At 48.6% G+C, this 13,232-nt stretch overlaps 1 protein-coding gene across 1 annotated transcript in view; it reads left to right on the plus strand.

Moving 5' to 3' along the window:
• The window catches only part of LOC115324085 (neprilysin-4-like), a 155,384-nt gene that overhangs the window by 7,705 nt on the left and 134,447 nt on the right, over positions 1-13,232 (plus strand). The window contains exon 5 of the mRNA XM_040218150.1: positions 1,495-1,691. Within this exon, the coding sequence (XP_040074084.1) occupies positions 1,495-1,691 (197 nt within the window). The remainder of the gene's footprint in view (positions 1-1,494; positions 1,692-13,232) is intronic.

The following is a 13,232-nucleotide window of genomic DNA, read 5'->3' on the forward strand; positions in this document are numbered from 1 at the left end:
CTTAGCATGTCTTTCGCTTCTCAAGGTCAAAGAATTTGTAACAGACGTTTTAGTTTCTGGGTCCGTCCCAAACGGTGAATGCGGAGGCCATATAAGAGCGACTTTTTTTTAACTCGGACTACATTTAAAAAGGATGGAGGTGATCGCAACAAAGAGAGGTGGAGCCATGCAGCTGCACGAGGGGTACTCGTACACATGCCGCAGAAAGAATTCCGATACTTATTGATTTTGTCGAATAGGGGTATGCAAGGCACAAGTAACAACTGATTTGGCTGAGTCGGATTATTGCTCGTTCAAGCCAGCAACTGAGATCAACCTGCTGAAGCCTCGTAATATAATAAAAGTAAAAGCGGAGTATTGTAAGATTAGTTTTCCTAACCATTGGTTTATGTGACAGTGGGAAGTCGTGAAACTCCTCATCAGCGAATGTGGGTAGTCGTTGAAATTTGTGATTTACTATCGTCCCCTGGCCGATCGATGTGACCAGTTGCCCACATGACGAGTCATCCTGTGACGAATGTTCCTATGCGACGAATCGTCCTTTGACCAATCGTCCCGTGACGAGTGCGCATGTGACCAATCGTCCTCATCCCCGTGCGAGCTCTCATGCGTGACGACGCACTCCTCGCACCATGGTACACCAATGATTCGGCGAACATGTTATAGCATCCACCACGGAGGCGCCGCCAACTCTCTTTATCCCGGTGTGCTTTTCCCGAAAAAAAAATTTAACATGTGTTTGAAATAGCCCAATAGCAAACCCAGGCTTTGTCCGCCGACTTACTTTGCACGCCATTCCGAAAATACGAACCGGAGACGACGTCGCGGGGTGCTGTAAGATTGCTTCAACGGGACGCCGAGCCACTGGCATTCACATCTTGCCAACGTTGCTTCTTGCGCACCCACCATAGTCATGCGGCACGAGTCCCTGGACGTATCTCCAGCTGCCACAAAAGCACATATGGAATGAGTGGACAAAGCACGGCCTTTCTTACACCCACCCCAACCCCTCTCATTTCTCGTGCCATCCCCACGTAGTTCTAGATTAATTAATGCAGCATAGTACACCTATGCACCGACCAGAGTTTTCAATTTTTTGCTGTCTCGGATTTACGAATATGGGCATTCTCTCTGGATGCTGCCAAACGAACAGTAATACGATATTAACTGAGATCATTTGCTCCTTTTCCCGCATTCGTAAATCTCGGCGCTGCCGTGCTATCCTAGCACAGTGCGAGAGAACCAATTTTGACTTCCCCGCAATATTTATCGGGAAAACGCTCCCAGCTACAGTAAGCGTCTAACTTGAGTTGGTGTATAATATCACACTATTTTAGGTTTTCCGGCTAGACTTGATACATATAGACGCGACGGTGAACAGCCGTACACGATCTCGCGGTTTTGAGACCGTAGAAATGATCTTGCATTTAAAAGAAGCTTTGTCAACATTTTACATGTACCTCATCATATTTGATTATTTTGTATGTCAAACAGCTGCCAACGAAACAGAGAAATTTAATGACCTGCTGCAGCTGCTTAAGAAATATGGCTTTACCAAGTGGCCACTACTGAATGAAGAAGAATCACCTTATGAAAACTACACTCAACTACTCAACCAATCATCTTTTGTTCGATTTGTTCGTTTATTAATAGACATGGACGATAGGAATCCTCATTCAAACGTGATTTACGTAAGTATCAAACAAACTCTTTCAAAACCCTTTTGATTCCTCACAACCCCTTAGTATGCGGGCAGTTTTGCGCGACATTAATGCAGCCACGCGGGCCCTCAGTTACCAAGGACGGGAAAAAAAAAAACAGACAGTTTCTAACAGTACCCACTCACTTGCCAGAGCATCCCCAACCTCCCAGCCGGGGTTGGTGAGATAGTCAGTCCTCTCTCGTGGCTAACAGATTGCAAAGCCAGTTTTTTTCGCTCTCCTCGACATTATTTTACAATAAACTGCATACCATCGCATCATTTCATTGATTTTTTTTTTACCCGTGAAAGAATTTTAGCGGCGGCTTCGGAATTGCGCATGTCCGAATGTGTAAATAAATGCAGTTGTCAGTTTTGTCAACAGAAGCGACATATGCGTCATTTTCCAGGTGGGCCTATCCGAAAATGTGTGAAAACACTTGATTCTTCGTGAAGAAGTCTGTGCGCTTTGTTAAGAAATCCGGAGGGTCTCCAGATTTCTTAACCGTGTGCAAAAGTGTCGATTGCTGCAATCCAAACTGTTTACGAAAGCGCAGCGCCACAAGAAAAGGGCACAACTCACCGAAAGAAAGTTTCGCCGGTCTCGCGGCGTGATCAAAGCTTTTTTACTTACTTACGGTCCAGAAAGGAGCTTGATCCAGTGGCGTCGGAATAGGGGAGGTGGTTACGGTGGCGGTAACAGCGACAGGGAGCACACGAGCATATGGGCCACGTTTCAAGAACATTTCTATCTCGCCGTTTTTTACTTTTGTGTTCGAAAACGTACCTTGCTCCGCAGCGTTGCTCTATCTGTGCTACCATGTGATCCATTCAAGTGAATTTGGAGCATAGCCATGGTTAATAGTGAATAATAGCAACCCTGGATTTTTCCCCCCTTATTGATAGGAATTTTCGCAGGAACAGCTGGACGGTCCAGAACTCCGTGGCCGATATATGCTGCAAAGACGTCTACGCGCGAGAGACCTTCAAACTTTACCGTTGCGTCGATTCTTGATTGGTGTCCAAGCGTGCGAAGGCACAGAGAGACAGCACTTCGACGTGCCAAGGAAGCTTTGATCACGCCACGAGACCGGTGATACTTGCTTTCCACGACTTGTGCCTTTTTCTTGCGGCGCAGTGCTTCTGTAAAAGTCTCCACGTGTTCTCAAAGGCCCCTCTCACACTTTCCAGAAATGTTTTAAAAACTCCTTCGGCGAGTCACGACAGACGAGCAGAAACCGTTTCTTCAGCTTGCGGGCGCCAGCCTGTGCAACTCTCCAGAAATGCGTTTTTTTTTTTGCATGCAAGATGACCGTTTGGTGACCGCAGTCGCGGAAGGGGGAAGCGCAGTCCAGCAATTCTTATAGAAATCAGGGGTCGCGCGACGGAGATAGTAGCTAGGCCACCATTGGCATCGAACGTAGAGCGAATGGCAGTACTTCGCTTTAAAACACACTATTTATTCCCAAAATATAAATTAAGTATTCATAATACAATTAAAACATGTAAAACCGGCGCATATGTTACCATTATATTACTATTAATGTATTAATGTCGAAGAAAACATTACCGCGAAAGGTAAGTTCCCAGCAATAGCAACGCAGACTCCGCTTTTCTTTTCTACCCAAACAAGCTGAAATTTAAAAAAAGACGGATCACCGTTTTTTTAGTCAATAATAAAAATTAATTAAAAATAGAAATGCAACGTGGCCAGCTTCGCTATCAGAACTGGAAGCGCACGGCGTGCCAGTTCAGGAGAAAACATACCGGAGAACGTATATGGACCACTGAACCCCGCTACCAAGTTGTAGACATGGAGCAACGAGGTAAAGGGCTTTAGAGCGATAAACTGGCTGCTGTAAGCGATCCCAAATTGGCCGCCGTAAGCGATCCCAAATTGGCCGCCACCATGTTGAACATGTTTTACCACTTCACGCGTGAAGTTCCAGTTTTACGCCTAGATATTAACAAAGTACTATGCACTAAAATGGCTTACTGATCCTTAATAACAGTACCGACGAGATTAGTTATGTTAAGTTTGTTTTAAGACTAAAATGTGCTTTTACGACAAAAACCAGGCCACCTTCGCAATAGATGCTAGATGCTGTCAGCCGGCCTGTTGTATTTTTTTTTTATCGGAGCTAGACACTGATCTCTAGGGCTAACAGTATTGAAAAAATAGGTAATGTTTTTTACAGAGATCGCGCAATACAAATCTCGGCTCACTTTTGCGTAAAAGCCTCAGTATTTGGTACTGTAGCGTGTCTAGTAGTTTTTGTTGTACAGCATGGCGACAGCCAAATGGTGGGTCACTTTTGCCTAGTGACCGGAATACCAGTTTGTCGCTCTAAGCCCCTTGTTAAATATGAGATGTAGATATTAGAAGGTTGCCTCATCGGTTTATTCCGATGGAGCCTCCGATGGAGCCTGGCGCTACGTTCCCAGCCTGTCGTTTGTCTGCTCGTGCCACGCGGGTCTTAAACGCCGGTGCGTGCGCAGCCAATGGTCACAAGCCGATGGGCGCCAGCTTGCCAGCCGCTACATAACACCCCCTCCAACTAGTCGTGGCTCTCGTAGCGTTGCGTTTGTCGTCGTGCTCAAGTGCCCCTCCGGATACCAGTGAACGTTCCAGCGTCTGCCGTCGAAGAAGCTGACGCTGGTTCGCGACCGCCGGCCTGCTACTGTATCACTGGGGTGGTGCGTGTAGTCGAGCTGGACTATCTTTACCGGGAGATGGTGCCCTTGGTGGAGTTGGGCTCTGGTCAATCCCGAGGTCCCACACAGGAGACGGAGTCTTAGCTTCTTGTTGAGCGTTGGCTGTTGTCCATCGTTGACGTACGCGGTTGGTATGACGACGTACCGAACCTTCATCTATGTTCACCATCCATGAACGGAGGCCCATCTGACGTTCAATTACGGCAGGAAACCAGCCTTTGCCGTGTGGAAACTTCTTAGTCCAGACCGACTGTCCCACGCTCAGTTTTTGTGCGTTAGCGACACTTTCCGTGCTCGCTGGCTCTTCAGGAGCTACAGTTTTTAATCGCTCCAGAGCTGATGGAAGTTTCCTGCCATAAAGCAACCATGCTGGCGTTTCTCCCGTTGCAACGTGAATACTAGTCTGCCGTTTGAATAAAACGTGGCCAGCACACAATTCAACTACTTCTTTCCTTTCTTCCCGAGTGCAAATTTTCGCTCCTGTACCATGCGCTCCGCCTGGCCATTAGATGCGGGATGGTACGGTGCACCTTTTACAGCGATGATCCCGTTGTTTCGGTAAAATGATTTCATCTCCTCGAAAACTAGCCCGCGCCATTGTGCGACACAATCTTCCTTGGTGGACAAAACGTTGCAAAGGTGGTCCGTAATTCTTTAATGATGACGGCAGACCTCATGTTGCGGACCACGCGCACTTGCAGCCACTTCGTGAACGCGTCCACCACAACCAGAAAAACATGACCCACGACAGGACCTGTGAAGTCCAGGTGAACAGTGTCTCGTGGCTCGGTTGGCCTATTCCATACAGGGGTAAGTTCCTTCGCAGGTGACCTCCTTTGTATCTGGCAGGTACTACATGCAGCGACTCATATTTCAATATCGGCGTCAATTCCGGGGCAACAAACGTAGCTGCGAGCGCAAGCTTTTATCGCGACAATTCCGCGATGTCCCGAGTGAATTAGAGCCATCGTGTCTCTTCTCAGGTGGTTAGGAATCAGGACTCGTGTTCTCCAGCTTACGCATCCTCTGTGTTTCGACAACTCTGCCGCTTTACTTCTGTACTGCGCGTGCTCTAGGACTGACACCGATGCAGAGTGCCTTCTTGTAGTGCCTGGTATATATGGTTACCAGAGCGGCGTCACGTGCTGTCTCCCCGGCTACTTGGTCTGCGGAGAGCGGAGGGCGGGTCAAGGCTTCAAACATCAGGATGTCTCCTTGTAATTCTGGTTCCTCCCCCATGGTGGACATGAAAAGTTGGCTTACAGCGTCCGCATTCTGATGATGGTTTCCTGGCCTGTACATTAGTTCATGCTTATAAGCGGTCAATTTTGCGCACCATCTGGTTATCCGCGGTGACAACACTTGTGGAGCGGGCTTGTCAGCTCCTAGGGTGCCAAAAAGTGGTTCATGATCTGTGTCGATTATCATGCTTTGCCCGCGACATACTGATGAAAATGGCTGACTCGGTACACATTGGCTAGGCCCTCTCAGTCAAGTTGTGAGTAATTGCGCTCAGCGGTTCCCCTGGAGTTTCCTGGACGCAAACGCAATCGGAGCCTCTCGGCCGTCGGAGTCCAACTGTGATAGTACAGCACCCACATCGTAAGGCTAAGTGTCGCAGGACAACAGCAGTGGTTTTCTTTCGTCATGGTCTGCCAGTACAGTATACTACAGCACCAGATCCTTCAACTTCTGGAAAGCCTCGCGGTGGTTTTCCTCCCACAGCCACTCTGTCTTCTGTTCCAGTAGGTTATAGAGCTCTTTCGCATCCGTTGCTCTATTCTCGAGAAATCTGTCATAAAACGTTAGCAGTCCTAAAAAGAATTGCAACTCTGTCTTGTTCCTTGGATCGGGCGCCTGTACTACGGTCTGAATGTTGTGCTGCATGGGATGTATGCCGTCCGCATTGATGAGGTGGCCAAGAAATTTTACTTCACTCACCCCGAAGCGGCACTTGGTTTCCTTTAGTCTTAGTCCTGCATCTTCTAGTCTCGTCAATACTTGATCGAGTTGATAGGTATGTTCTTCCGCAGTCTCCCCGCTGATGATATTGTCGTCTAGGTACGCACTGACTCCTGAGATGCCTGCTAATGTTCTGTCCGTGACTTTCGGAAGATTGCAGGAGCTGCCGCCACCCCGAAAGGAAGTCTCTTCACTCGATACAGCCCCTTGATGGTGTTGATTGTCAGCACCTCAGCCGTGTCATCTCTCACCCCTAGCTGTTGATAAGCCTGCTCAAGGTCCAGCGTCCGGAAGGCTGTGCCACCCGGAGGTTAGAAAAGCCTTCAGTGGGTTTCGGCAGCGGTTAGGCCACCGGCTTCGCTGCATTGTTCACCATGCTGCGGTAGTCCCCGCAGAGTTTCACCGAACCATACGCCTCTCTAACCACTACCACGGGCCTGGCCCATATTGAATGTTGCACCTTTTCCAGGATGCCCTGCTTTTTCAATGCCTTCAGTTCGCATTCCACGACAGCACGCAGGGCGAAAGGTACTTGAGTAATCTTGGGGTTGCTGGCACCTTCATTTGCAGCTGAAAAGGTGGGCCGTTGTACCCTGTGATGTCGGACTTGATAACCGCTTTGTGTTCACTGAGAACCTTCTGGACTGCTTTGTCTGGCAAAAGATGGTGTATCCCGCTGACCTGGATCTTTAGCGATGGAAACCAATTTCTGCTCATCAAGTTGCATTCTGTTCCACTTGTTACAACAAGCGGTAGAACGAAGTCCTTGGACTTATGTCTCACATGCACTTCAGCTGAGCCATGGACACTCAAGCCTTCGCCGGTCCATGTCCGAACGGTGACGTTCTCTTTCCGCAGGTACGGAGGTCTCGCCGGCCACAGCTTCCGGTAGGAGGCCTCACTGATTACCGTAAATTCTGCTCCTGAGTCTACCTCGAATTCTAGTAGCTTTCGCTCGACCTTGAGACTCACCAGGTACTTGGGAACGAAAGTGGTTGGAAGTTGTGCGTTGAGCTCTTGCATGTCCTATCCGTAGCTTTTAACAGAAGCTCCACTTTGTGATTCTAGGGCGTCCTCTTCAGCGCCGGATTCCATCTGATGGGTTGAGCCACCTGTGCCAGTCGTCATCTTGTTTCGACAAGCCTTTTGGATATGTCCTATTTTTTTACAGGAACGGCAAGCTACCCTGATGAATGGGCAACTGTCTTGACTGTGCCGTCCATGGCAGCGGTAACACCGTGGATGCGGTTGCGTTTTACCTCGATCCGGGGTCTGTTTCGTAGGCTGTGGTTGTGTGACCCTGTGCAGTTCCGTCTTGGGAGTTTTAAGCTCCTGCTGCTGTTTTACCGCACATTCCAGCCTTGTTGCCATGTCGTATGCTTGCTTGAACATGAGTGTTTGCTCTGCGAAAACGTCGTTGGTGCAGACGCTTATCTTGCACACCGCACACCAAACGGTCTCTCAGCATTACATCCAACGGCAGCACGGTTGGATTCATTGTCAAATGGGCGGCGGCCGCTCGTCCTTCAACCCTGTTTGAAGCGGTTGATTCTCCGGCGCTAGTTGTGGCCACCGAGAGAGGTGCCAGCACGCCGAAATCGCAGTTGCCAGCTAATTTCTTTAATTTCTCAACATAGGTAGCGATCGACTCGCCTGGTCGCGTCGTTGGAATTTGCTTCGGCTGCATAGTTCTGACGCCCGGGGATCGTAATGTTGTTGGAGCATGGACAGGATGCTTTCAAAGGCAACTTCGCCGGGCTTCCTCGGCGCCGTTAGCGCTTGCACAGTGTCGTAGGTTTTCGCGCCACAAAGGGTCAGCAGCAGGGCTCTCTTCTTCCCGTGGTCCGTTATGTCGTTTGCCTGGAAGAATAATTTCAACCGCTCTGCCCAGTCCCGCCATCCTGTCCCTTGGAATTCACGAGCCGATGGGCGCCAGCTTGCCAGCCCCTACATAACACCCCTCTACCTCGTTGACGTAGAGGCCCAGACTCATGGACGTTTAAATAGGGCAGGACCAGGCATGACGGCATGCCCACCGACGGCAGAAAAAGAACCAAATCCCAGACGGCATTGCGTACCGACGCAATCTTGTCCAACGTAAATGCAATCAAGCTTTCATCGACTGCTTGCCGCTTTGTCGACTGCTTTAGCCTTAGCCACGTCTGGTCCGTTCCTGCGGTCTGCTTCGTCTGCTCGCTGTCACGGCCGTGGCGTTCGATACGGTCGGCGCACCATAAGAAGTTTCAATGCAAACCCGCATTGTCATCATGGCGGAGGGAAACCAACACCTCCTGGAAGCGGGGCCTGTACGGCATTCTCAACCCGCGGTGCCATTCTCAGCGTTCATGCGTACGACGACCGACAACTTCGCTTTCAAATGCCGCGCTATGACGACTCTCTCTAGACAACGCTCCAGGCACGGTGTCGAGAACGTCCGCTACACCTTGACTTTCTACTGGTCATGCAAGTGCTGAACTCCAAATCTCGCCTGTTCGGCACGAATTCAGCCGAGGCGCCATGGAGTTGTGAGGCAAACAACCACGTTGCCACGGCAATGCCATTGCAACGCGGATGTTTGCCCCATATTTTGATGACGGCGTCTGTGAACTGAATATATTAATCATTATGAAAATTACGGAAACTATAGAACAATATCGAGAACTTTGTAAAAGAAAAAGGGCACAGGAAATAAATCATCCCAATAGCCGAGATAATAAAAAGACATTTCGCGGCACGCCAACCTTCCGTTACACTTCGCTCTATGTATGGAGGATATGGACGCCACCTCCTGCCCATTGTAACCTCCTTGCCCAGGCTAAACAGAAAAGGCTAGCACAAATTGCTTGTTTGAGACACGTCCAGTTTGCATGAGACACTTGGCGCTTTCGTTCGAAAGTGCACGGAGATGTTTTATTCACTTTACGCCAAGGAAGTCGCACCGAATGAAATAATTATCAGGTGTTATGACCGAAAGATTGTAATGAGCAGTGACAAAGCGTTATCTCCGAGCAATATAAAACAATATGCATGGAAGTCAATACCATCCAACGCAGTTCAATATACTAACCCAGCAGAGAAATTCCTAAACACACCACACGCTTCTTCGTCTCCCGGCGGCATCCAGTGACTGTCACGACGAACTTGGCGACGCTTAAGGTCACTTCTGTAAAAAGTGCACCCTCTCGGCATCGTTCCAAAACCCCTCGTGTTAACTTATTTATAGGCTGTGGCAGCAACATTTCGGCAAACAAATTTCCCACCTTGCCCTCAAACCCCCAAACCAATCTCGCTCAGGGTCATACTGCCACTTTTCGGCTCTGTCGTTGCTGTTGGTGAAGACCCGCCTGATGCTAGTTAAATGGTGATTTCAAAACGTAATCCGTGTCACTCATTTGATTTCGAATAACTTCGCAGATGACCAGAACATTCTCACGAGAGCGTTCTAACTGCACACAACAAAACACAGCACCGAACCCAAACCGAACAAACCAAACGAACGGTCGCCATATTTGCTTTTGCACGGCTCGGCGCTAGGCGCAAGGCTCACCGCGCGCGAAGGTCTGGATCAATCTGGACCGATTAGATGCGACCGGCGCTGCGCCGCAACGCGTTTACGTCAAAGTGAGGTATGGAAGCCAGCACCCGTTGCTATGTATTCGCCCTTTTTTATGTTCTGCAACAAACTGAGTGCCACCATGCACTCGATATCCCTGGCACACTTCCGGTTTGGAATATTTTCTAAATTTTTACACTCCATTATTTCACCATAAGAGTGAATTATGCGTAAGAATGGTATAATCGATCATTCTCCAATAATAGCGCGTAAATTTAGTCTGGCGAACGCTGTGAAACCCGCCGTCTAGTTGGTGGCAAGCCATACTTAGTCCAGCATTCGTAGTCCGGAGAAAACCGTCGGCGGTGAGTCATATTTTGTCCATTATACTTAGTATGAAGTCGATCATCGGCAGGGAGACATACTTGTTTCGACATTATTATACTTATATCCGATCGCAGCAAACGCTACGGTCCAACGGAGTCAATAGGGAGTTTCCGTAGACCGCGTTTCCTCCTCCGCTAAGCCCTCCGTATAGAAGAAGCCGCTACTACGTATGCGCGCCCACGGCCTTGAGTTTAGATTTCCGGGTTCCTTAGCTGGTTGCGGATAGCGTTGCGGGACGGCAAGAACCATCTAAGAAAACTACCCAATCAGACAATGCAAGAAGTGTATCGTTACGGCACTCGATTATTTTTATTGTCGGTTCGCTATCCTCGGCTCCACCAATCAGGCAAGAAAAAAGCGCGGGGTCACGGCGCCTCATCGTGCTCGATTGATTGAGTCGATGATAGCAAACATACGAAGTGAGGGTGTGCCAATAGTGGTTCGAATCGAATAGCACCGCGTCAATCTCAGCATCGACGCTGCAAGGAACCGGTAGGTCTTGGTTTCCCCTACCGCTGTGAAAGCTATAAATGACGCAACGAAATTCAATTCGAACCACTATTCGTGAAGTCCCTTGTTGCTTCTTTTTACAAGGAACGGCAACCAGACGGATGACGAAGCACAATCCGTTGGTACAAAAATGGGTCTTTCAGCTAACTCTTCTGCTGTGCGCCGCCATGCGCGTCCTAAAATCTCCACCGTCACGCAGTCGGCGCTTTAAAGAATGCCGCTCCTTGTATGAACCTCATATCTAGAAACTTGTGTTCGTACTCCCTTCGTACAAAGAGGATGAACATCCTGAAGATGCACTTATGCCACTGCTTAATTTCTTCCAACAAATTGTAGTGTCGACTGCATTCGGGCGTTGGGTGATAAGTACAGCGTGGGCGAACCGGTTTGAACGCACTTTAAACTGACCGCTGACTGCATAAATCGGTTTCTTAACTTGGTGCTTGTTAGTTACGGCGGAGGCGCATGGAGCTGGTGCATTATATTTATTGAGAATGTGAATACATAAAAACTCTGGGGTCAAAAGAAAGAAAATAAAAAAATGAAAGCCGTTTCCAACTCCCTGTAACGCCGAATTAGAGCGCAGCTCTTGAGGAGGAGGAGGAGAAGGGTACCGAAGGGAAGGCATATCCTTCCTCTCACCTCCTCATCCGGTCTGCTACTCCTCCCTCGGAGCGGCGTCGGCGTCGCCTCATGAGGGGCACGTGACCTTAGGGGGGTCACGTGACCCCTATGAGGTCACGTGACGATGACGTAATCAGTGACGATGACAATGTGGACGCCGATGACGTCATCAGTGACGTCACTGATGACTTCATTAGTGACGATGACGATGCGGATGTCGATCACATCATCAGTGACGTCACTGATGACGTCATCAGGGACGATGCCGATGACGTAATCAGTGACGTCACTGATGACGTCATCAGGACGATGACAATGCGGATGCCGATGACGTCATCAGTGACGTCGTCAATGACGTCACGCGTCCCATAATGCACCGCGCAGTTACGCCGACGTCGACGGCGACGCCGCTCAAGCCGCAAACGGGCGCCTAAGAGCTGTGCTCTAAAACTGATGTGGTTTCGGAACATTTACCGGTAAAACTTTTATCTTAAAATCATCATAAAATTTTTTCGGGCCATTATGACGTTTCCTACGACTGAAAAGTTTTTAAAATTGAAAGAAAAATAGAAATGGCTTACCTATTCTTCACTTCATTTGGCTCAAATGAGCGCCACAGTTACACATGTGTTTAATGTATATACGATGTACAGGGAAAACATAGTTGTTTGATTTTTGTTGATTTACTCAGGTGAGCCGACTTTTCCACAATTTTAGCAAAAGCTTACACCAACCTCAGGCTTCTCTCTAGTAAATCCGAGAGCGATAAAGTTAAGAGCCTGATTTATGCGGTCAGTCTAAAGTGCGTTGAATCCATTTCGCCCACGCCGCAAGCGACTTTTGGCGTTGATCGATACCTAGTCCAGTATGCTTAGTCAGCAGGATACCGTCGCTGCGCACATCTAGTTCCAGAGAAAACGTAGGTCCCCACGTACATTCACCGTATCACGGGGTGAATCATAACGCTTTAAAGATAGTGCAGTGGTGGTATGACGTCCGAACTTCATACAAAAGTCAGTTGATAGAGTAAAGGGTGCAATAGCCCTCGTCCGCTTGCGATTACATCAGTTACAAGAGGCTTCTCACAAACCATGAGCACTAAAATTTCAAGGCCGTACACAAATCCACAAAGAAGCATGTAGTAATTAAAATCGGTCACCCGTGAAAATAAAAAAAAGAACGCAGGGCCTACCTGGGCCTGCGGAAGAGACGGTCTCACATGAGGTGAACGCCGGCAAGGCCCAAGGGCGGGAACGCCCGGAAGAGAGGAGACGTCGTGTTGCGTCAGGGTCCAAACACGTACTCTCTTTATTCAGGGGGAACAACCCGGGGGCACGGCCCGATGGGTGTACACTAGCGCCGCCTGGCCACGGGTATTGCTGTGGCAGTTAGTGGCGCCATCTAGTTAGTGTGGCGAGTGACTTAAATGAAAAAAATTGAAATACTACACTTTCCTTCCTTAAAAAAAAAATAAATACCTATCCTTCCCTCTCTTCGGAGAAAAATGGGAAGGCTGTCTTGTACAAAAGCAAGCAGCTATAGCCTCTGAGACAAAAGCAAACATCACAGGGGAAAGAAAAGACAACTGGCAGTATCAGCTAAAGTGTTAAATGGCGACAAAAATCGGAAAATGCAAAGCGTAGTTTGACAATTACGACAATGGCGCCTAAGCGACGCGACGAATGCAGTGTAAAACATGACATCTCGTAAGGCTGAAACCTTAGGGCAAAAATGAAATTGGGCTAAAGATATTTGGCAAATGAAACACAAATTGGGGTAAGA

The sequence above is a fragment of the Ixodes scapularis genome, unplaced genomic scaffold, assembly GCF_016920785.2.
Source record: "Ixodes scapularis isolate PalLabHiFi unplaced genomic scaffold, ASM1692078v2 PGA_scaffold1__304_contigs__length_218370807, whole genome shotgun sequence".
NCBI lineage: Eukaryota > Metazoa > Arthropoda > Arachnida > Ixodida > Ixodidae > Ixodes > Ixodes scapularis.